The sequence below is a fragment of the Panthera pardus genome, unplaced genomic scaffold, assembly GCF_024362965.1.
Source record: "Panthera pardus isolate Hobbes unplaced genomic scaffold, ASM2436296v1 HiC_scaffold_12, whole genome shotgun sequence".
In the NCBI taxonomy this organism is placed as follows: Eukaryota; Metazoa; Chordata; class Mammalia; order Carnivora; family Felidae; genus Panthera; species Panthera pardus.
In genome coordinates, this window is record NW_026526677.1 from 60,911,493 (window position 1) to 60,937,447 (window position 25,955).

At 39.5% G+C, this 25,955-nt stretch overlaps 1 protein-coding gene and 1 long non-coding RNA gene across 3 annotated transcripts in view; one reads left to right on the top strand and one right to left on the bottom strand.

The window, feature by feature from the left end:
* Positions 1 to 9: 9 nt before the first annotated feature.
* Positions 10 to 4,965, top strand: LOC109267255 (uncharacterized). Its single transcript, XR_002080003.2, has 3 exons — positions 10 to 261; positions 548 to 605; positions 4,755 to 4,965. It is a non-coding gene; the product is annotated as an uncharacterized LOC109267255 (long non-coding RNA).
* Positions 4,966 to 12,945: 7,980 nt separating this feature from the next.
* The window catches only part of RSF1 (remodeling and spacing factor 1), a 160,703-nt gene continuing 147,693 nt past the window's right edge, over positions 12,946 to 25,955 (bottom strand). For both annotated transcript variants that reach the window (XM_019449923.2, XM_019449922.2), the window contains exons 15-16: positions 23,343 to 23,531; positions 12,946 to 20,547 (exon numbers count right to left, since the gene is read on the bottom strand). In XM_019449923.2, coding sequence (XP_019305468.2) covers positions 19,985 to 20,547; positions 23,343 to 23,531 — 752 coding nt within the window. In that variant the 3' untranslated portion in view covers positions 12,946 to 19,984. The remainder of the gene's footprint in view (positions 20,548 to 23,342; positions 23,532 to 25,955) is intronic.

The following is a 25,955-nucleotide window of genomic DNA, read 5'->3' on the forward strand; positions in this document are numbered from 1 at the left end:
AGAGAGACGTTCTGGGGCAAGCTCTCAGAGGCCTGAGGGGACTGGGCGGTGTTGGTCACGTGACCCCAGGCCCCTCCCCCTCGCCCTTCCTAAGGCTCCAGGCTGGAAATAACTGAGCTCTCTCTCCAAAGTGCTAGTGCTGCGTTGTCACAGCAACCCTATGAGAGTGGAAGCACGATGAATAATAAACTCCTTTTTCTACAGAAGAGGAAACCGAGGCCTGAGCCTTGGATGGGAATCAAAGACCACACTCTTCTAGAGGTTAGAGAGCTCGTAACTGGGTTCACGGCTCTTCTAGCTTGCGCGGGCCTCATCCCAACCTTTCCACATCTCAACATAACAGCCGCGCCCCCGACGTCACTCTGGGTCCTGAAGCTGCCCCTGTGCGGGAGCTGCGTGTCCCCCGCCCAGTCTCAGGCAGGCAAACGAGCCCAAATTGGTAATTAACTCTGGGCAAAGAGTTGGCTGGGTCAGAGAGGAGATGGGGCGCTAAGGGGAAAAGAATTAGTACTTCGGATTTGAAACTCTTGCTTTATTTCTTTGTTAGGCACTGAAGAACGAAGTAACAAGAACAATGAAAACTGTAATCAGAATAATAGCAAAAGGTAACTGAGTGTTAGGTGCCAGGCACTGTTCCAGGCACTTTCCCAGTATTATTTCATTTCCTCTTTATGCCAATTATATGGGAAAGTGACTGTTGATCCAGTTTTACAAATAGGAGGCCTGAGGCATTAAACTGAAGAGCAAGACTTTAGCCGTGAGAGACCTAGTGGAATTCAAGGAAGTCAGTCTCTAGGCCAAACTTTTCTTGCCTGTAAAATCAGTATGATCATACCTGTGCTGTAGCACTGTTGAGGCTGGATGGGCAGACATGTGGAGTAGCTGTATTTCTATCTGTTGACTAGAGGAGTGTTCGATTTTTTTTTTTTTAAACATTTATTTATTTTTGAGACAGAGACAGAGCATGAACAGGGGAGGGTCAGAGAGAAGGAGACACAGAATCCGAAACAGGCTCCAGGCTCTGAGCCGTCAGCACAGAGCCTGACGCGGGGCTCGAACTCACAGACCGCGAGATCATGACCCGAGCTGAAGTCGGCCGCTTAACCGACTGAGCCACCCAGGCGCCCCGTGTTCGATTTTTTTAAACTGGGATTCGTTTGTTGGTAGCAAGACTAGAGGAGGGGCACTCTGAGCAGGGAGAGTATTAGGAAGTTGTTGCTATAGTATAGGTGAGAGAGTAGCAGTAAGAATGGAAATGGAATAGAGTCTAGAGCTATTACAAAGGTGAAGTCCTCAGAATCTGGAGGGAGACTGAGGGAAAGAAGGTGGTGAAAATGAAGAAGAGGATGGATGAAGAAAAGAAGCCAAGGATGATTTCCAGGCTAAGTGATTGGATGCTGGTTCATTTCTCCAAGATGGAGAATCCAGGAGGAAAAGTAAGCTTTGAGAGTAGCTAACAATCTAATACAGGAAATGGAGAATTTCAGGGTTCCTGGGACAGCTGCACGCGGTTGGCTATATAGTAAAACAGTCAGTGCTTTGCTCAGAAACAGAATCCCCCAAATCATGCAGAGAGAAAATTGGCTAAAACCTGTATAATAATTTCATATCAACTTGACATAGTTTTTATAGTGTCGTTAAAAAGCAGTTGTCTCTGGGCACCTGCGTGGCTCAGTCGGTTAAGTGACTGACTTCGGTTCAGATCACGATCGCACAGTTCGTAAGTTGGAGCCTGGCGTCTGGCTCTGTGTGGACAGCTCAGAGCCTGGAGCCTATCTCCAGCTTCTGTGTCTCCCTCTCTTTCTGCCCCTTCCCCGCTGGCACTCTGTTTCTCTCTCTCTCAAAAATAAGTAAATATTTTTTTAAAAAATACTAAAAAAAGGGGGGATTGTCTCACAGCAAAACATTTTATTCAAGTTAATGACTGAAGAAAAGGGATCTTAGCGATGACAAGGAACTCTTCACCTGTTACAGTGACAGTCTCAGAGGAAGTATCCAAGCATATGTACATCAAAGGGAAGCATATCACCAAGAATTTAAAGAAGGGCAGGATTTGTTCCTTTACTTCCTATATAAATCCCTATAAGTAATAAAAGTAGACACTTAAGTCTCACATATGTATACTGTTTTACTTGTCAGAAGAATGCTCTCACCCATTCTCTCTTTTGGTCTTTATAATAATTCTGTGATGTATGCAAGGTGGCTGCTATTATGCCCACTGTATAGATGAGAAAACTGAAGATCAGAGCAATTAAGTGATTTGCTGCGGTCTACATTACTAGTATGCAGCTAGAAATTAAATTCCTGCCTTTTAATGTCAAGCTTAATGTCTTCACTACAAACCATCACCTTTTAGAACTAGTTGGCAGAGAGGTACAAAGATGTTCCTGCCTTTTGGCGATAGTAAGAATTAAGCTTCCTATAAATCCATTCTTACTAGGATCATACCCTTGATATAAATCCATTCTTACTAGGATCATACCCTTGATATGTACTCTTAAGACTCTTGGGGTGCCTTTGTGGCTCAGTTGGTTGACCATTGTACTCTTGATCTCAGCTTGGGTCCTGATCCCAAGGTCGTGGGATTGAGTCCTGTGTTGGGCTCTGTCCTGACTGTGAAGCTTGCTTAAGATTCTCTCTCCCTCTCCCTTTGCCCCTCTCCCCTGCTTACATACACACACTCCCTTTCTCTGGAAAAAAAGAGGCAGGGGGTATGTGGCTCTTGAATAAGTGATAGAGTTGAAAGAAGGAAAACTACTAAAGTGTGTACCAGGACTGGCTATCTTCTGAGACCTCCAGCCTTCCATACTAGTATCTGACACATTGTGGCTCATGACTGGGACCTCAGAGGGAGCTATCAGCTGGAATACCTTTAAATTTTTTTTTTTTAACGTTTATTTATTTTTGAGACAGAGAGAGACAGAGCATGAACAGGGGAGGGGCAGAGAGAGAGGGAGACACAGAATCGGAAGCAGGCTCCAGGCTCTGAGCCATCAGCCCAGAGCCCGACGCGGGGCTCGAACTTACCGACCATGAGATCATGACCTGAGCCGAAGTCAGACGCGTAACCTACTGAGCCACCCAGGCGCCCCTGGAATACCTTTAAATAGCGTCTCCATGGGGCCTGAGCTTCCTCACAGCATGGTAGCTGGGATTTGAAGTGGAGAGTCCCAAAAAAGAGACTGATAGAAGCTGCATGCCTCTTCTAACCTAGCCTTGGAAGTTACAGAGAGTGACAACAGGTAGGGTCTGCTGGGTTTTTCTTTTTCTTTTTTCTTTTTTTTTTTTTTTTTAATATTTATTTTTGAGAGAGGGAGAGAGAGAGAACACAAGCAGGCAAGGGACAGAGAAAGAGGAGGACAGAGGATCTGAAGCAGGCTCCATGCTGACAGGAGAGAGCCCAATGCGGGGCTCAAACTCACCAACTGTGAGATCATGACATGAGCTGAAGTTGGATGCTTAACTGACTGAGCCACCCAGGTGCCCCTCTTTTTCTTTATAAATGAACTTTGTAGTATGATCTGCCATGGAATACCTGCACCCTTGGCTGCCACCTTGACTACAGCTTTGGGAGAGACTTTGAGGCAGAAACACCCAGCTAAATGGTCCAGGTTCTTGACCCACAGAAACTGTGAGATAATATTTGTTATTTTAAGTCACTAAGTTTTAGCAATAACGGATAGATTAGCTAAAGAGAAGTGAGAAAGAACCTTGAATAGACTTTAGTCACTGTGCTTCTCCTTATACACTTGACTTGGCAAACTTACCCATGCCCATGGTTTGAACTACCCTGTGTAGGTAACTCCCCAATCTCTATCTCCATCCCAAAACTCTCTTGAACCATAGACTTTTGCATCCTGCAGCCTGCTAGACATCTCCATTTGGGGGTTCCACAGACCCTTCTCATTCAGCTTATCAAAAATTGAACTTGTAAACTATGGACTTTGAGTGACAATGATGTGCCTCAGTGAGAGTTCATCGGTTGCAACAAATGTACGTCTGTGGTGGGGAATGTTGATAATGAGGGAGGTGAGACATGACTGGGGGAGTACTAGGAAATCTGTGTACCATCTGCTCAATTTTGTTGTGAACCTAAAATTGCTCTAAAAAATAGTATTAATAAAAATTTGAATTTACCATCTTCTCATTCAACTCTGCTGTTTCTCTAGCGTCTTATTATATGGAAAAATACCACCTTACGTTTAGGTGCTCAAGTTAGAAACCTTGAATCTATATCCGTATGACCTTATTCTCCCTCACTCTTCATATTCAGTAATAATAATTAATTCTAATTTATAATTATTAATTATAATAGGAACAAAACCAGCAACTAACATTTATGGAGGGCTTACTGTATGATAGGTACTCACTGTTCCAAGCAATTTATGTGTATCAGTCTTCATAGCAGCCCTAGGAAATATATACTATCATGATTCCTGTTTTACAGATAAGAAAACAAGTCAGGGTGAAGTAACTTGCCCAAGTCTATACCTACTAAGTGGCAGAGCTTGATTTACAATCTATGCTGTTGGGCAGCAAAGCCTGCGCACTTCATTTTACTGCCTCCAATCAACCAAGTTCTGTCACCTCTTAACTCCTGTCTCATGAATCTGACCCCTCATTTCTCCTCCACTATTGTGCATTCAGGTCCTCTCTGTGTTAAGCCACTATAAGAGCATCCAAACTGTTTGCTGAACCCAGAGGCCTCATCGTCTTTGGGGAAGAGACATAAGAATTATATTCTCATGTGGTAGGTGCTGTATTGAAGTCTGCACCAAGTACCGTGGGATTGCCCTTCGTGAGAATCCAGAGAACTTCTAGGAGAACATGATGTTTGAGTTGCGTCTTGAAGATGAGGAGTTCAAAGATAAAAGCATACGTAGAGGTAATTCCATTTCATTGCACAAAGATAGGAAGGAGCATGTAGTGTTTGAGGAACTGCAAGAATTTGTGTGTGGCACATGATGGCATGGTGGGGCTGGAAAGTCGGCCAAGATGGGCTGGGAAGGGCCATGTATATAGCAAGCCCTTGGCATTCATGAATGACTTGCCACCAATTATCCCTCAAATCTGTAACAATTTGCTAAAACGACGGTGGGATGATGAATGAGCCTAGCTGACTGCCCTGAACTTGTACTCAACTTAGCTTTCTTGCCTCTTACCATGACTTAAGGTACCTTTCCACTCTCAGAAAATTATACTTCACTGTGTTGGGTTTCCTTTGGCAGGGGAGGGGGTGGTTGGAGGAGAAGGTACGATACACGCTATGGTGATATTCCTGAATTTAAGAATTTGAGAAGGTCTCTGTTAACATACATGGACAATGCCACATGTGAGCAAAAGGTAACTTTTATAAGGTAATGGGTGATGAATATGAATAAACAGAAAGATAAGTAAAATTAAATAGATGAGGAAAAAACATGAATCAGGAAAAAAAAAACTACAGAGAAAGTAAAAATGATAAAGTGAGAAAACAAATTAGAGTAGTGATTTTGTATTCTGTGCTAGCCCAGGTACTTACATTTGTTGTGACACCTATCTATCACGGGCTTTTAACTTTAAAAGGAATTGCGTCAACTAAGCGTCTAACTTCAGCTCAGGTCATGATCTCTGGGTTCATGAGTTCAAGACCTGCATGGGGCTCTGTGCTGATAGCTCAGCGCCTGGAGCCTGCTTCACATTCTGTGTCTCTTTCTCTTTCTGCGTCTCCCCCCCACCTTCCCTCACCCCACACTCTCTCACTCTCTCAAAAAGTAAATAAGCAAACAGGGGCACCTGGGTGGCTCAGTCAGTTGAGCAACTGACTTTAGCTCAGGTCATGATCTCACGGTTTGTGAGTTCTGTGAGTTCGAGCCCCGCGTTGAGCTCTGTGCTGACAGCTCAGAGCCTGGAGCCTGTTTCAGATTCTGTGTCTCCCTCTCTCTCTGTCCCTCCCCCACTCATGCTCTGTCTCTCTCTCTCTGTCAAAAATAAACATTAAAAAAAAGTTTTTTTTCTTTTTTTCTTTTTTTTAAAATGTTTATTTTTGAGACAGAGAGAGACAGAGCATGAACAGGGGAGGGTCAGAGAGAGGGAGACACAGAATCTGAAACAAGCTCCAGGCTCTGAGCTGTCAGCACAGAGCCCGAAGCGGGGCTCGAACTCACGGACCGCGAGATCATGACCTGAGCTGAAGTCGGCTGCTTAACCGACTGAGCCACCCAGGCGCCCCCCAAAAAAGTTTTTTTTTTTAAAAAGTAAATAAACATTAATAATAATAATAAAATGAAATGAAATAATTGCTTCTGGGGCACCCGGGTGGCTCAGTTAAGTGTCCGACTTCGGCTCAGGTCATGATCTCATGGCTCGTGAGCTCAAGTCCTGCATTGGGCTCTATGCTGACACAGCTGAGAGCCTGGAGCCTGCTTCAGATTCTGTCTGTCTGTCTGTCTCTCTCTCTCTCTCTGCCCCTCCCCCACTCACTCTGTCTCTCTCAAAAAAACAAAAACAAAAACAAAAACAAAAAATAGGAATTGCTCCTATCCCATTGATTTTTCAAACATATGGTTTGAGAAGTTAATCCACTTAATGCTTCACAACTCCTATTGCTTACACACCAAGGTGCCAGGCAACATAGTCTCCCACCGTGTACAGGGTTTTCAGAAGAAGGTTAACATTAAGGTTGTAAGGTTCATTTCAGTTTCCTTCTTTGTCCTTCACTTGCAGGGCAAGGATTATCAGGAAAGATGGGAAATCTTGGAACAGGCCCAGGAAGTGAGTTCAGGCAGTGATGCCCTTTTTTTAACAAACCACTAAGGTCCCTTTTTTAAATGTATAGCTAGTAGAAATCACACAGGGCATCACTTCACATCAGCAGACATTGTTTCGGATGCCAGAATGAGTCTGAATGAAAAAGTGACCTAAACTGAAGAAAGCAGCTCATGTTACAACATTCGGTGGCAGAGATCTGCTGACCAGAGGTAGCAATTTAAGAAACAATGAGTTTCAAACTAACCTATTAGGGTCTAGGGCCGGTGAGGCGGGGTCCTCAGCTGCCATTGCCTTTCTCTACTGAAAACCTTCCATGTCCCCTCAGGGCTGATGCTGACCAAGGAGCAGAGTGTGCTCTTTATTGTTAAAGCTTCCCGCATGCCTGGGTCATCTGGCTTTTAGAGATAATGGGGTGTTTTATTTGGTTCTATAAACTGACTAATTTATTATGACGGACCTTTATTCAGAAAGATCTTAATTTTTTTTAATCTGCAAATAAAAAATACCGAAGAGAAATGCACTAACATTTTGAGTGGTTATTTCTGAGTGGTGGCGATGTGACTATTTAATTTGTCTTACTCTTCTCTGTCTACTATAAGCATATATAAATTATCAATAAAGGAAAAAACTTTATTTAAAAAGGCTAATAATGGGAGAAACTCTAGGACTTAAGAGAATTGGCCTTCTCTGTTGTTAATGGTTTTCAGACAGAAACCTGAAATGGCTCGTTGGGATGACTAGTAACTTCTTACCCAAGAAACAGTGAGGCTGAGTGCTTTCTTATAAACATGCAAGCTTAGTGGGGTTATTATCTATGCCTTTGCATTAAAAGAAGTGTAATAGAATAATCTTAGAAAAATACTTAATCTGTGAGCCTTGGTTTTCTCATCTGTAAAATGGTAACAATACCACTTCTACCTGTGATTAGGTGAATAAGTGAGATTTATTTTTATTTAAAAAAAATTTTTTAATGTTCCTTTAAATTTATTTTTGAGAGAGAGATGGACAGAGTGTGAGTGGGGGAAAGGCAGAGAGAGAGGGAGACACAGAATCAGAAGCAGGCTCCAGACTCTGAGCTGTCAGCACAGAGCCCGATGTGGGGCTCAAACCCACGAACTGTGAGATCATGACCTGGCCAAAGTCGATGCTCAACCGACTGAGCCACCCAGGTGCCCCAGAGAAGTGATATTTATTTTTAAATGAATTAAATATATAAGGCATTTTTTTTTTCAATGTTTATTTTATTTTTGGGACAGAGAGAGACAGAGCATGAATGGGGGAGGGACAGAGAGAGAGGGAGACACAGAATCGGAAACAGGCTCCAGGCTCTGAGCCATCAGCCCAGAGCCCGACGCGGGGCTCGAACTCATGGACCGTGAGATCGTGACCTGGCTGAAGTCGGACGCTTAACCGACTGCGCCACCCAGGCGCCCCAATATATAAGGCATTTTGCTAGGCATTGAGGATTGAGAGCAGATAGCCCTTGCCTATTTTAAGTTCAAACAGTAGATGGAAAAACAATTACTATTGTTTAATAGTAATTAAACTATTACTTTTTAGTAATAAAAAGAGAGACAGAGCATGAACAGGGGAGGGGCAGAGAGAGAGGGAGACACAGAATCCCAAGCAGGCTCCAGGCTCCAAGCCATCAGCACAGAGCCCGACGTGGGGCTTGAACCCACGAACCACAAGATCATAACCTGAGTCGGATGCTTAACTGACTGAGCCACCCATGCGCCCCTTCCTACAAAATTACAGTAATCCAGACTGTGTAGTACTGGCATAAGGATAGCTGTATAGATCAGTGGAATAAAATTAAGAGTCCAGAAGTAAACCCATACATTTCTGGCCCACTGTGTTTTGACAAGGATGCCAAGGGAATCCAATGAGGGAAAGAACAGCTTTTTCAACAAATGGTGCTGGTACAACTAGATAGCCACATGCGAAAGAATGAATTCAGATCTCTGACCCCTTATACAAAAACAATTCAGAATGGGCCAATCACCTAAACTTAAGAGCTAAACCTATAAAACATAAATTTTTGTGACATTGCATTAGGCAACAGTTTCTTAGGTATGACATCCAAAGCATGAGTAAACAAACAAACAAACAAAAACCCAAATTGGACATCACCAAAATTAACAACTTTTGTGTCAAAGGGCACCATCAAGAAAGTAAAAAGACAAGTTGAAGAACCGAAGAAAATATTTGCAAGTCATGTATTTGGTAAGGGTTGGTATATAGAAAGGACTCATAACTGAAGAACAAAAATACAGATAACCCCATTTAAAAAATGGGCAAAGGATCTGAACAGATGTTTCTGAAAAGAAGTTAAACAATTGGCCAAAAAGCACAGGAGAGATGCTCAATATCACTAATCATCTAGGAAATGCAACTCAAAACCACAGTGAGAAACTACTTCATAGCCAGTAGGATGGCTATAATAATAATAATAATAATAAAAGACTGAATCATAAGTGTTCTCTGATGTGGAGAAACTGGAACCCTCCTGCATTGCCAGTGGGAAGGTAAAAAGATACAGATACCGTATAAACAGTTCAGCAGTTCCTGAAAACGTGAAACAAGAGTTACCATATAATGTAGCAATTTAATTCCCAGATATGTAAGAGAACTGAAAACATTTCCACACAAAAACCTGTACTCCAATATTTGAGAAGAATATTGGAGTACAATATTCAGAGTGGAAACAATCCAAATATCCATCAACTGCTGAAGATAAACAAAATGGATGCATAAACAATGTAGTAGAATATTGTTCATCCATAAAAAGGAATGAAGTACTGATTCATACTAAAACATAGATAAAGTCAGGACGCCTGGGTAGCTCAGTCGGTTAAGTTTCCAACTTTAGATCTTGGCTCAGGTTCATGAGTTCAAGCCCTGTATCAGGCTCCGTGTGGTCAGCGCGGAGCCTGCTTGGGATTCTCTGTCTTCCTTTCTCTCTGCTTCCCCTCCCCTGCCCCCAACTCTCTCTCTCAAAATAAATAAACTATGAAATAAAATTAAAAAAAAAAACCATGAAGTCATGAAAACATGCTAAATGAAAGAAGTCAGACAAAAAAGCTCACATATTATGATTCCATTTATATAAAATGTCCAGAATAGGCAAATCCTTACAGACAGTAGATTAGTGGTTGCCAGGGTCTGAGGGGAAGGGGAGAATGGTGAATAGTAATACTGAGCTAGTAATATATTGGGTTTCTTTTGGGGGTGGAGACAACCTTGTGAATATATTAAAGACCATTAAATTGTACATCTTGAAATGGTGAAATTTATGGCATGTGAATTATATCTCAATTAAAAAAAACAAGAAGAATGGTTTTTAAATGAAATTTACAAGAACTTTTGGAAGCCACTGCATAAGCACATCCAGATTATTAGAAGTGGCTGTGTCTCTGAGAGGACAATCATTACAAAGACGGATTCCTAGCCTTCTCTTCCTCTCTCATATGCCTTTTCTGGTTGTGGGTCCATGTCTCTTTGGCACTATCCTGATTCTGCTTACAACATCTCCCAGCTAAAACTCCAGCCCTGCCTTCTGGATCAGTCTGAATCTGAAGCCAACTTTCCAATTTTCCAGAATTGAGCCAGCTTGCTTCTCTCTTCATTGTTGGTAAACCCTCGTTACCATCAAAATTCATCCTTGGGAGGGAAAAAACTAGCCTTGAAATATAGAAAACTTTATTTAAAAAAAAATTTTTTTAACGTTTATTTATTTTTGAGACAGAGAGAGACAGAGCATGAACGGGGGAGGGTCAGAGAGAGGGAGACACAGAATCTGAAACAGGCTCCAGGCTCTGAGCTGTCAGCACAGAGCCCGAAACGGGGCTCGAACTCACGGACCATGAGATCATGACCTGAGCCGAAGTCGGCCGCTTAACTGACTGAGCCACCCAGGCGCCCCTAGAAAATTTACTTTAAACTCGAGACAGCACAGGTTCTAATCAGGTTCTAACATCATTAATCAAGTGCTTCCTCTTTTTTTTTTTTTAAATAGAGTAAGAGCTATTTGATTGCATGAGTCCATGGTGCAATTAGTGGTATCCTACTAGAAGGCAGTAATGCCAAAGAGAAAAGAAAATAGACATTTCAACAGAAAGATACAAAACAATTGCAGGGAAAGGCAAGAACATCTCCCCTGTTTTAAGTTTCAGCTACCTGTAACAGTTGTTCCTAATGTTGGAGTCCAAGTATGCTGCTGAGAAGCCTGCTGATTTCCCAGAGTTTCTTTTAGGAATTTCTGACATTTCAGCGAGTCTTCTGTTTGTTTTAAAGACTGGCAGTCAAATAAGAAATAACTGAGAGGCAGAGTGGATGGAAGACAGACAGGGTGGTACTTCTGTTTTCCAGGATAGAGGTTTGCATAGAAAGGAGTATAGAGAGGTGGAGATCAGAGAGAGAGCACTGAGATGTGAGGACCCGTGGGAGGCAAGAGGGAAGGGGCCAGATGAGGGACACAGAAGGGATGTGACAAAAACAGGAGACGCCTCCTCCTTGGAGACATGCTGGAGAGAAGGACGAGTGCTTGAGTGTGGATAAAGTAGCTCTGAAACGGGCAAGAGGAACAACAAGGAAGCTATAGGTGGCCTATACTGTGAACTAGTAGGTTCCTAGTTAACCTTTCATTTGGATATGACTTTATGTTCTAAAATAATGCTGCAAATATTAGGTCACATCCCCTTAGAGTGTTCTTTCTCTTTGATTTTCATTTAGACTTGTAGGTCCTTAAAGAGCTCATGAAAAGTCATTAACGAGTCAAAATGAGACAGGCATTCATTTCACCCAACACTTAATTTAGTTTCACTAGAATATTCTCATTATTTTTTATAATTGTGCCTGTACTAAATGGTCCCAGCATAGTACACCAATTCTTGGTTTTATAAGACAAGAACTCTTCTACATCCTCTGGTCTCATAATCCGAAAGAGGTGTGGGCTGATAGCCATTCTCTGGATTCAGTAGACTCCAGCAGACTCCTTTAAATTCTCTCAAGGCTGCCACAGCACTGTCACCTCCACTGAACTGACTGTGTTTAAGTGAAATTTTCAAATAAACCACTGAGAAACATTGCAGCTGGTCATTTCTTGCCAGCATAGATCATCTTTCATTCCATTATGTGAAATTCTGATTTAAAAACTGCTTTGCCTAAAAATTGCTCAGTAATTTTTTAAAGTAATCTCTGTGCCCAAAGTAGAGCTTGAATTCATACCCCAAGATCAAGAGTTGCATGTTCCACCTCAGCTAGCCAGGTGCCCCAGTTAATCAGTATTTTTAATCAGAATTGTAAATAATGATGAATTCCACTAGTTGCTAAAAAAAAAAAAAAAAAAAGAAAGAAAAAAGAGAGAGAGTTCACCATTCACTGGCAATCTTGCTATACCCGAGAATTAATTAGGAAAATTTATCAAATCAACATTTGTAGAGGAGACTCATACTCAGGATTGTTGGAAGGGCCCCTTCAAGTCATCTGGTCTAACCACTTTTCAGATGTGTTGAACTTACACTCCTGCCAAGTGACAGTGCAGCCGAAACCCAAACATCCCCTACTGGTGAAAATTCACTCCCAAAGTTATTACAGAACTCTGTAAAAAAAATTTCCCATAGAATAAATGAAAGCTTTTGCCTTATGGCTTTTGCCCTCTGGTCTAGTTCTGTGCTCCCAGAGTACCACACAGAACAAGTCCAAGGCCTCTCTAATGTGTCAGTTCTCCAGAGGCTAAAGATAGAACTCTTTCGATAGATGGCCTCCTAATACCTATAGTTCACCTAGCTGGCATACAGCTTTAAAAATTACTCTGGGGGGGCACCTGGGTGGATCAGTTGTTAAGCATCTGACTTCAGCTCAGTTCATGATCTCACGGTTCATGAGTTGGAGTCCCACATCAGGTGAGCATGAGTCCCCGCCCCCCCTTCAGGTGAGCCCCACATTTCTCTCCCTCTCTTTCTCCCTCCCTCTCTCTGCCCCTTTTGGGATTCTCTCTCTCTCTCTCAAAAAAATTACTTTGGGGAAATTGATATTTGTAAATTTACTTTCTAGATTGTAGAGAACAATTCACCTGTTCCTTAGATGACAAAAAATTTCAGCCTTCATCAAGTATTATTGAAAATTCTTAACTTTTTATGTGCCACGAAGTTTAAAATAAACTAAGTCTGCAAACACATCATGCTAAATACATCAAATTATTTAAATTTTTTATTATGACAATTGACATATATTAAGTGAAAGAAATGACAGAAGTATTATAATAAAACATTTTGAAAGAAAAAGTTACACAATTAGGCCAAGAGCTATAAAATAGCTTTAGGCCTGGCTTATAACACCAAGAGTTCTGATCAGACTGTAGTGAGACATTGAACATTTCATTAACAAAAAATAATTGGCACCAGCCACAACATATTTTGGTTGTCACTTACAAGGAATATTATATTTAAACAACTATGCACTGCAATTCTAACACACTAGGTGTTCATACACTGCAGTTAACCCCTGAAGCTTTAAGCTACCAGGAATTCCCATATTTTCTATGCACAAAATTTACTTTGTGCATTATTGGAATCACATTTCCAGTTTTCAAATCTCCCCCCCCCACCCACACACACATGCAGTACATTATATGTGGCAGAGAGCACGTCAGTTTCCCCTATTTGACTAAAACAGCACGTTCCTGATTACCTCTCAACAGTATTATGCTAATCTCGGAGCTTCTGCTTTAGCTCTCATCTCCTAGAAACAAAATAAAGCATTCTGAGAACCTATTCCAGGAATAATTTTTTTTATGCATAGGAAAATAAAGCATTTCATATAAGCATGTCTGAAAATCCAAGAGGCATTTTGATCAAACGCTCCCCGAATCCCAGCTACTATTACTTTAAAACCAAAATGAAAATTTAACATATACCATTTACAAATTCTTATCTGGAATTTGTATTCTTCACCTAGAAATTCATGATTCCCAGGCATCACCTCTGAATGGATGATGATAGCAAAGAAACCGACAACCCCATGTTAGCTGACAATAGAGTAAGGTAGTTTAGATAGAAATTATGACACACCTAGACGAATTTAATTCTTTATGAGAATACATTTGTGCTATAAAGGTGAGTTATTAGAATGGTAAAATTATCAGATAGCAAAAAGTACTGGTGTCTTAATGAAAGTTGTGGTAAAATGTGCCATGTAAAAGAATGCTAGAATCAGCAACTCTACAAGATTTCAAAAATATGTTTCATCAAATGTGGAGAGAATTGGAATTTAATCTGATATCCCTTCCAGCAGACAAATACTCCTGTGGAATTAAGTCTACTGAATAACCACCAAATCAAACAATTCTAGGTTTTCCTTCTTTTACAGATTGAAAAGAAACCGAGCTTTGCCCCAACCCACTCCACCCATCCCAGCACGGGACAGTCCCTTTGAAGGTGTACACAGAACCTCCTGACGGGTTTGGGCAAGCTACAATTCAGATACCATTATCAAGAAGCTACTTTGCTAAGAGAACAAAACACCAGACCAACATTGAGAATACCCTAGTTAGGCATCACGAAAACCACGCACTATAATATGCTGTTAACTGCCCAATTGAGGCTATGATAGCTGTTCTGAAATTGAAAATTCATTTACACTAAACTAGATCTGTGTGTGCATGTCTACTTGTGTGTGTGTGTGTATATGTGTATGTGTATATGTGTTTGTGTATAATTTTCATGCAATGTTCTTAAAGCTTTGGAGACAAGGGTTATTAGCCTAATTTCAAGGCTTGTCCACATAGCAGTATTGACATGCACCAACTCTGCTAAAGGGCAGGAAAATGAAAAAGACCATGGCACAAATTTTTAAACAATTTTAGGTTTAATTACATAATGCACCTGTAGATGTTCTAGCATAAACACAATTGTAAAAATCTACATCCTATTTTAGGGTATTTTTCCACCTCCCATCCCTTAAAAGCTGTACAGTTATATAAAAAATGTGACTCTCAAGCAAAATAAACTTTTTTTTTTTTTGCAACATACAAAATAAGTTAAATGATTCAGAAGGCCTTGAGCCATTAAGTATCCCAATGACTGTTCTGGCCATCCATAAGCATGACAGGCAGCTCCGGGTCTATGACCAGAACTCAATAAATACAGGTCAAACAAAACCCCAAACACTTAAATTAGGTTTCTTTAGAAAGCGATGAAAGTCAAGAAAATATATAATTAGGGTTAACAATTCCATTCTTAACTTACATCATCCAGTGGCAAAATGAACAAGGCAGGTCACTCGGTCCTTAGTGCATTTACTAGCTTGTACCGGTTTGGCAAAAAACACAAATGTAGTTCCTTTAAATGTTTTTTCCTCATTCAAAATGTCTAAGGAGCTTAATTAATAAATTTCTACTCATCTAATAATTTGTTATGCCCTCTCGTATAACTTATGCATAGGATAGTTATATCTTAAAAGTTATTAAAATTAAAATAACATTTTCCTTAACTGAAATGACAATGTGCCAGAATTGGGGTTTGCAGCATTTTCCAGAAAGAAATGGTGTAAATATAAAATGAAAAAAAAAAATTGAGCTTACATGACCAGAATGAAGGACAAAATCCATTCATGTAACCCTATTCTAACCAATTTCTGAGAGGGTTTATCTGAGTAAAAAAAGAAGCATTGAGTTTACAATCTAAAGTGGTTATATACCAAGCACACTACAGTTTGGCTTATGAAGACTGCTTGCTTGCTGGGGAATGACTCCTCAGTATATGTTACATAGTTACTTAGCAATTCTTGGCACTCAAAAAATGTTAAATTATCATTTAAGTTGAAGTGAAATATTCCAAAAACAGACTATTAAGTGTACATATAATAACCCAGCTTAAATACATTGATAGCAAAGGGCCTTGTCTTTCAGGATTGGTATAAAAATAAGAAAATCAGCAGATGAATTGCCACTTCCAAAGTAGGTTTACAGGTACACACTGGGAATGGTGGATAAAATAGGAATGGATTTTATTCTAACAAAGTTTAAGAACAATATTAAGCAGAGGACTAGATAGATTACAGCAGATATGCAGTCTTGGCATTCTTATTTCTTAGAGAACCAGGAATATTTTTTTAGAATGTCAAACCAAGAAGAGAAACTTCACTATGTTTCTCTAGACTTTCTGCAATTAAATGTTCATAATTCCACATCAGTTACAATTATTTGTCTTATGTCTTTTTACAATGTCAATTAATGATTTGAAACTCACTTTTCATTTCTGCTAACATCTAAAGTATGTATATACATATTAACTTATATATATATATATATACATACATGTATGTATATTCTATTAAAAAAAAGATCTGGGTCTTTGAATACGTGTTCTATAGCTGTGAGGCAATCATGGGCCTGTTCCACTGTGTTGTTGAAGGGTACAGTTCACTTTTTCTAAATATTAGACTTACAGATTCACTGTGTTCCTTTCAGTGATATGGTAGAACTAGCTAATGGTTAACAACTCTTAACCCCACAAACATAAGCTAAAAAGGCATTCTTTATGACAAAGTAAATTCCATCAATCCCATTTAAAAATCGGTGACATTTCCCCACCATTTTACCTCTAAATAAGTACACGCCTATATATATTTTTAATACGTATACTTTGTTCAAATGCATATTATAATAGGGATGGGTCCTATCAACCCAAAAGTGAAAACTGGAGCTTATAATATCCTTTTAAAATTAACTTGTTTAAAAATTGTTTTTTTCAACAACGTCTTTAGCATTCGAAGTCCTTGGTTCTTTGGCAGGTCATATTAAAAAAAAAAAAAAAAAAGACTATCAGTAGACATGAATTTATTCTAAATGCAACTCCTCTTTCTTCTCTGCATCTGCAACCTTGACCAGCTGGAAAGAGATGTGTCAAGGAAACCCAACCTCAGTATTATCAGGTATACTCTTGAAAATATCTCTGCCATCATTCTCTAATAATGTGCCAACAACGGAGAATGTTTTACACTAAACACTATTTTGTCAACACAAGTCTACAAAACCAAAATGTGTATTTTCAGCCTGATTTCCTTTCACATATTTTACTTGAAAGCTTCTGCTTTGTGAAAATTTGGCTAGTTTTCAAACCTTTACGGAAATTGCAAACGAAATATCCTGAGTACTAAACAGCATCTCCCCTTAATACACGCGCTATAGATTGTGGAGTTTGACATTGGGAGTCCATCTGTATTTAAAAAAGATGAAAGTATTAAAGGGCTCTATTATATAGCAGCTATGATGAATCTAAATCCGCGGTTAGTACTCTAAGGATCCAGGATGTTCTAAACTCAAATGAGCCACTTGCTTATACTCTGTCCAGTTCCTAATGACTGAATTATATCTTTGGATACAGAACAATGACTTTTTCCTAAAAAATTTTTTTTAACTTCTTCAAAGCATGTTCAGGTAACATTTCAGCGAACACAAGACTCCATGAGGGACTAAATCTAGTCACCAAGCAGCAGAACTGTTTTTGAACTGTTCAACATTTAACCGCCCACAATTAATCTGTCTGCATAATAACTTATAAGTATCAGAGGCTTCTGCAGTCTTTGTAGATGAAACAGTTAATTGGCTTAATCAGAATGTAAGGTTAGCAGGCAGACATTCACTATCAAGTTCACAAACATTTAATTCAAGTTCGGTAAATTAATAGGCAGCAAAAGTGGTATCATAACCCATGTCAGTGGAACTATGCTAAATTGAATACTCCGTCTTTGCTCTAACAATGACCTTTTACTCTGCAGGAGAAGGGTAAATATAACTCCTTATTTCACATTAGGCATCCTGTAAAATAAATAATCTACCCATCGAACACTTCTTATCGCTTGCTTAACTATAGAGTGGTGGAAGCAGGAGCTGGTGTGTCCAGAGGTAGAGACAGGGTACATGGGAATTTCTACACAGTAGTGGCTTTACCCAGCTGCAGGACTAAAATGGTAGAGGAAGAATGGCAGGAGAGGCCACCTGCACATTCTAACCACTTACCTTGCACTAGTAGGAATTCTTGTATTGCCTGCCTGTTAGACATTTAAAAAGGCTAACATTCTTAACTGACTTTCAAATAAATGAACAAACCTGGCTAGAAACGAGGCCTGGTAAGTGAGTATGGTTCCTTACATAACCCTGCTCTACTGTCTGTAAATGTTAAGCCCTTCCCTCCCTTCCAGTGGAACATTGTCTCAAAATAAAAATCACAACTTGCTTGGAACCACATGCTATTGGTGCATCCTATTTTTAGGCTGCTTTCATTATTTTATTTTTTATACAGATACATATACATTGCTAGAATCAAAGCAAAAATATTAATGGGCAGGTACTACAGAACTAAAGTGAAACAAAACAAACAAAAGAACCAACAAATGAAAAACAACAGCTATAAACTTTCAAGGCCAAAAGATAAGACTTCAGGGCAACACCTGTTGAGGAAGGAAAAGGAGTATAAAGTTTCTAGAGAGGTATTTATAATGCAAGTCTAATGCCAGCTTTTTAATAATAAAAAAGAGAAGTGCTTTACTATACACTGACTAGCACATATAATGCTTAATTTGGAAAGAAAAATTAACAAAGTTCCTTGGGCCAGCAGCAGATATGTGTGTCTGTTGCCGGCAACAGACACAACACTGGAACAGAAAAACCCAAATCCCGGGGCAAAAGTATTCACAGAAGTAATGGCTGAAGGTTTCAGAATTTGACAGGCAAGGTTTAATCACAAGTGCTACACTTTATACAATGTTATTTATGGCTCTGCCTGAAATTTTACAGCTGTAACAGTAATAAGACAAAGTTCATATTTTAGTGTCAATTACATGTTAGATATTTAGTTATAAACCCCTTTTTTCTTGAAACAAAGGGCTCATCTTTCATTAAAGCATTGAGATGTTTGAAATGGATGTCATGCCTATTAAGTATATTGGCGGTTCTCAATCAACTCTGTTGGTCATGTGACTATTAATGAATTTTAATAGAAGTCTAATGGCCAAAGGCCAAAACTACATTCAAACCCTGCTAATATATCCAGGCAGATAGGAAATTCCAATGCACACACATACACACACACATATACACACACATACATGCTAAAACTCAAACTAAAAACCTCCCAAAGGAACTGCTTTGTTTGTAGACTTCAATTTGAAGTAGATACTAAGGGCAAGAATAGACCAGTTAAAATTCACCTGAAAATCCTTTCCCCATTTCAAATGTGCTAAAACACGGCTGTCAGCTTAGCATCTCTTCATGTATGTTATGTATAGATGTATTTCTTTCAAAATGGGCTATTTCAGATATTTAAATATTAAGTGGCCAGAAGACCAGAGTTACACTATCTGCAAAGTTTACAGTCCACCTGGGCCTAAAGAAAGACCACATTTATATCACTAATAACTCTTCGTTGATAGTATATTAGATTAGAGGCCACCTCATCACCACTGCATAAAGCTGTTTAAAAAAAATTTGCTGCTAGCACAATCTGGTTGTCAAAGCTTCATTATACATTTTACTGTACAAATGTTTTTCAGATGATTTTTTTTTTAAACAAGGAACTCCGCTATAACAGAAACTCAGGTTAGAGTTTTTAATGATGGTACTTTCTCCATCTCTTCTTTATTAAGTGTGGTTATCTCTGATAGTAAACAAGCTGATATCATGGATGCTGTTACTAAATGATGTATGTATGATGTTATCTACAGTTCTCAAACTGCAACAACACAGACTTGAACTTTTAAACAGTCTGTTAATCATCATCTATGCCATGAATGTTTAAATATAATATATATTTAATATGAAAAAGCTAAAGCACAAGTGCCTTCTCCCACCCCTAATTCTGTTTTGGGCCCTCACAGATTCGGAATGCATTCTTATCCACCCTTTTTCACAAAGTCAGGAGAGCTCAGGAAATATAAAGTCAAAAATATACAAATCTTTGTTGTTATTATAATAAGATTTTTTCCATGAATGAAATTACCAAGGACCATGAACTTGGAAAAAGAAAATCAAAAGGAATTTACAGCAATTATTTATCTTCAAAGTTCAAAACTGGTCACTTCACAGAAAGACTTCAGGGTTTGTTGAAATTTTTCTTCTAAAAAGTCATTCTGTAGTGGAGTTTTCTAGGAAAAATAAAACAGCTTTTAATAACTGGCCCGCTGGTGTGAGAGCTACCGTGGAATAAATTAGCACAAAAATGGAAAAGAAGTCTTATAACTGTTCACTATTACAGACATAATCAACAAGGTCAGTCACTCTCAAAAGCTCATCTTCCTCCTCTTCTGGTGCCCCTGCCTCCTGCCCACCACTTGTCCCATTGGGGGCCAGGCTTGCACTGGCTGTGCTGTTGTCCTTGGGGGTCTGAGGCTTCTCAGTTGGCTTGCCAATCAAGTTCTCAATGGCTTTGCCAGGACTCTGTCCATTGGTGGAAGGCAAGTCCACTAAGCTATAGTCCAAAGGGCTCCCCACTTTGCCTACATTTTCAAAGTCCTCTTCCTCATCACTGTCTATCCGGTAGGGCTTCTTGGTGCTCTCTTGTTCTGAGGGCAGGACCCTGGGCTGGTTGTCACGGGCAGGCTGATCTGCATCTCCATGAGCGTTGTCACAACTCTCCTCCTCATCTGTCTCGATCCGGTGTAGCCGCTTTCGGGATGGTTTGCCCTCTTCCTCATCTGCTTCTGAATATTCATCTGTGCTTCGACCCCGCTTTCGAACTGACCGCTTTGATTCTTTAGCTAGCTCATCATCTTCAGAGTTCTTGGACATATAGCTCTCTAGAATAAACAGCACATTTAAGCCATCGACACAGTTAACCATAACAGATTGAAGTAATTCTCCTTTTCCTCCCCATAGTCAGCCCATGTCCTGCTTTCAAACTTGCTCAGAAATCTGTATTTCCCTTCAAACTTGCCCTGGTTTCTCTCTCCTCACAGGTTTATAACAATCCATGGTATGATCCACAGTGTGCTTTTTAACTAAGATTTTAGGAAAGAGGAGAACCAGATAACTTAATCATGGCCCTTAAATTAAATGGAGATGGGGCGGGGGGGGTAACAAACGGAGAAATTACTATCCACTAGCCCTCAAATTATGGAGTCATGTAAACAAACTGATAAGGAAAGATTAAACTGACCACCCAACTCTGGGCATCTGAAACACTGTGCTAACAGCTCCTAACTCATGTTATTAAATGTCCTTGATAGTCCTGAAAGGTCTTCTTTCCTTTTTCTGTACCTACATCTTGGTGGTCTCATCTAATCTCACAGCTTTGCATCTATATGCTGATGACTCTCATATTTGTTTTAGGCAACCTCTAAATTCCACACTCATGTATCAACCTGCCTACTCAACATCTATGCTGGAATTTTTTTAATTAATTAATTAATTAATTAATTAATTTTAAAGTAAGCTTCAGACCCAGTGTGGAGCCCAACATGAGGCTTAAACTCATGACTCTGAGATCAAGACCTAAGCTAAGATCAAGAGTTGGATGCTTAACTGACTGAGCCACCCAGGCATCCCTATGTGCAATTTCTAGACAGGCATCTGAAACCTAACGTGTCCAGAACTAAGGTCCTAAACCTCTGCCTCAAACCTGAACTGTTCTGGTCTCCACCATCTTAGTTACTGGCAACTCGACTGCAATCGCTCAGTCATCTTTTGATTGCTTGCTTTCTGCCATCAAACCCAACAATATATCCTTTGAGTCTACCTTCAAAATATATCCATTATCTGACTGCTTTTCACCCCTTTACTACTGCTGCCCTAGTCTCACCCACCATCATCTCTCACCTGGCCTATTAACTGGTCTCCTAGATCCTGTCCTTGTCCCCTTAAATTTATTCATATCACAGCTACCATAGCAAATTAAAACACAAATCACTGCTCTGCTCAAACTCCTCCAATTATTTCTGCTCTCACACAGAATAAAATCTGAAGTCTATACTATACAATGGCCTACTGTACTATCCAATATGGTAGCCAGTAATCACATGTGGCTATTTTAAATCTAAATAAAATAAAAATTAAAAATTCAGTTCCTCAGTTAAACCAGTCACATTTCAGGTGCTCAAAAGCCACATGAGGCCAGTGGCTACTATACTGAAGAGCACAGATACAGAATATTTCCATCACTGCAGAAAGTTCAACTGCATGGCACTGTTCCTCATCAAGGGTTGGCAATTTTTATTTTTATTTTTTGTAAGGGGCAGGCCCTACAGTCTCTATTACAACTACTCAACTTTACACAAAAGAAGCCACAGATAACATGTAAGAAACAATGGGTGTGGCTGTTCCAATAAAACTTGATTTACAAAGTCTTTATTTATACAAACAGGTGGGCCATAGTTGGCGGACTACCGCTCTTCATGATCTGACCCCATTGATCTGTATCATCTCAAGCTATTCTTCCCTTCACTCATTCTCCTTCAACCACCCTGACTTTGTTCCCTCAACAAGCCAGGCACAGACTTGCCTCCAGCCCTTCACATTAGTTGCTCTGACTACATCACTCTTCTTTCAGATAAATGCAGGACACACACCTGACATTTTGTCAGGTCTTGACTCAAATGTGGTCTTCTTAGCGAGGCGTTCGTATGGTACCCTGAGATCCCAGCTACTCTCCCAACTTCCCTTGCTCCTTTATTCTTCTCCACAGCATTTATCGCCACCTAATATAAGACAGGTTCTACTTATTTATCTTGTTTATTGTCTCTGCTCCTAATTAAAAGAAGAGTTACACACGGGAGTGAGATGTTTTGGCTATTCACTCTTCTGGTCCCAGTGCCTATAACAGTGACTAGTGCAGTAAGTGTTTTCTAAAGTTGAATTACTGAATGTATGTTTGTCTTTAATGACACATGAAGAAAAATATACACAATCAGATGTTTACCTCCTTTCTTTAGCCTCTCATGTCCAAACTTTTTTTCCCTTTCTTTCCTGACTTGGGCTCAAGCTTAATGGATAAGGATCTTTGAAATCTTCAAAATAGGTGATAAATAATGGAGAATTAAATAAATCAAAGCAGAAAGGGGCATAGGTATTAGAATAATTTAAAATGAACTTGGGAAGCACTCTGGAATAACCATAAGACTAAATGGATATCACAAATTCATATTTTGGAGCTTTTCCTACACTGCTGCTCTAAAGCACAGCAAAAACTATTAAGAAATAAAAGTTACCAACTGAAGTTCATGGTCAGGGTGGAAAGACAGCAAAAACCTATATCTGAAGCTCTTCAGTTATTCAGGGCACAGGAGGTTATTTCAAAATGAGGGCTGTGAATAATTAGGGGAGCCAAAGAAATTTTGCTCAGATAATTTTCTGAGACTCTTCTATTTCAATGAAAAATCTAATTATTACAATGGAGATGTTAAAAATTGGTATCTTATCAAGTATCATTTATTTAAAGTATAAAAAGTGACCCAGCAAAAAAATAACGGGTTTTTGTCTCAAAGATCTGAGTGGCTATATTGAATTTCTATGAAATGGTACAGAACTGTAATCCTTACTTTATAGCTTCTACTTCTGCCTTGTGCAAACTTCTGTAAACTGGAGATCTACTCCTTACCTTCACTCTCTGAGCTGGAAAGCCTGCGCTTGTGAACTCGTCTGATTTCTTTACCACGTCGTAAACTCTTCTGGGAACCATCACTTTCAGAATCTTCTTTGTAGTTAATTTGTCTTTTCTGATTCCTCCTTGACCGCCTTCGCCGAGTTTCTACAAAATCATCACTAAAATCATCGCTAAAATCACTTTCTGTTAAAAAAAAAAAAAAAAGGAAAAAGAAGTCGAGTACAAAATTTAAGTCTATTAAATAGAAATGTAATTAGCTTAGGTTATAAAAATATAAAGCTATTAAGGTTCAGTAGTAACATTTTTAAAATCAATCGGTTATTGTAAGTCCTCTCTCTTTTTTTAATGTTTATTTTTGAGAGAGACGACGACAGAGCGCAAGTGGGGGAGGGGCAGAGAGAGAGGGAGACAGAATCCGAAGCAGGTTCCAGGCTCTGAGCTGTCAGCACAGAATCCCAAGCGGGGCTCAAACTCATGGACTGTGCGATCATGACCTGAGCTAAAGTCGGACGCTTAACTGAATGAGGCACCCAGGTGACCCTCCTCTCTCTTTTTAAATATTTATCTTTGGGAGAGCACAAGTGTGGGGAGGGGCAAAGAGAGAGGAACAGAGGATCTGAAGCGGACTCTGCGCTGAACAGGCTGATATCAGAGAGCCTGATGTAGGGTTCGAACCCAAGAACTGCGAGATCATGACCTGGGCCAAAGCTGGATGCTCAACCGACTGGGCCACCCAGGCACCCCAATAAATCTCTCTCTTTTTAAAAGCAGCCTTCACGCCCAACATGGGGCTTGAACTCACAACCCTGTGACCAAGAGTCATACTCTCTACCTAATGAGCCAGCCAGGAGTCCCTATAAGTCTCTTATTTTCCTTCTAACAGTATGAATAAGTGCACAGGGGTCTTTAATGCCCAACCTCACTAATGTATCCTGTTAGCAGCCAATGGTTGAGATGAAAAGATGTTTTATATGATCCATATCTCATTCAACCTAGAGCTACTCAGTCAGCTACATGGCTGCTCTTCTTGGTGGCAGTTACTATTCTGCCTCAAGATAATCTGCTGTTCCTGTATGTACAGATGTATGGCACAGATTAAATAATTTCAGAATGTACTGCACAGATTAAACCATCTAACCCTAGATGAGACTGTTCTAAAGAAGTACAGAACTGGAGTTATATTTTTGGCTTTTTTCCACATGGAAATAAAATCTGCTAGCTATAGCACAGGGAGAAACTTCCAAAGTGTAGCTAAATAGCACTGTCCTTACCATCTCTGATAAGTAAACGAAACCATGACACTGTGTTAGAGCTGTTTTTCAGGAGTGCTAACAAATTCCAAATTGGCTTCAAAATGGCAAAGGACTCCTTAGTTTGAAGGAGTCCTACTGGCCAAATCTGGGACAAACTGAACCAGCACAGGGATGGTAACATATTATATCCACAGACTAAAGTAAGAATCCACAAGTACATACTGATATAAAGAAATAAATGTATGGAGAAGAAGGGAAAGTGCTTTCTTACAGAACACCAAATAACAAAGGTAAAAAGAGTGATGGAGCTAGGAAATCATTAATGAATGCTAAACCTATGAGTAAAACATCTGAAAAGAAATGGCATATATAAGGTCTCAAAAATGCCTTCCTACTAATTACTGTTAATTATAAAGGGAAAAATAATGGAGACCCAGAGAACATATATTAGCTCTGTGATATTCTTGCTGAAAAATGTGTACACTGAATCTAATCACAAGGAAAGAAAAATACTCTAGACTGAGGAACATTTTACAAATTAACTACTGTGTATTCTTGAAAACTGTGGAGATCAATAAAGACAAAGTTTGAGGAATATTCTAGATTAAAGGAGACTAGAGACATGAATAAATGCAAAGTGTACTCCTGGATTTGACCCTGGACTAGGAAAAAAAATTGATATAAAGGGTAATATTGGGACACCTGATGAAATCTGAATGTATACTGTTAATTAGATAATAGCCGTATATCAATGTTAAAATGTCTGATTTTGATAATTATACTGTGGTTATGTTTGAAAATGTCCCTGTTCTTAGGAAATAATCACTGATAAAGAGGCAAGATGTCTCCATTTACTCAAGAAGTTTAGAAAAAAAGATGTATGAAACAGAAAAGCCCACAACCCCGGCCAGGTCAAGGATGTAATACTCCTTCCCGGTTGTGACACTTCCTCAGTGAGATGACAGCTACCTATCTGCCAATTCTACAAAAAAAAAAAGGACTCATATCTGTTCTTTTAGCTACTGTACTGGTCACTATTTAATCAGTTAATAGGGATAAGCATAAAATATAAGAACATCAACTACTGCTAATTTATAAAAATGAATGAATCACTGATAGAGATTTAAATGTTAGCAATAACTGGTGATCCTTCTCTTTCCAACTGCTAGATATATGAGTAAAATGTTCTCACCTTATTTGAGAATGATTCTAAAGAAACACTATGAAGATAAGTCTAGGCATGGAAACACTTTGCGCCAGAAGAATTCATCACAATCCTAAATGAATTTGGTATGCGGTTAACATATCCATCTGTATTCATTTTCTTAGATATGCTTTATGTGCTTTCTGTGAA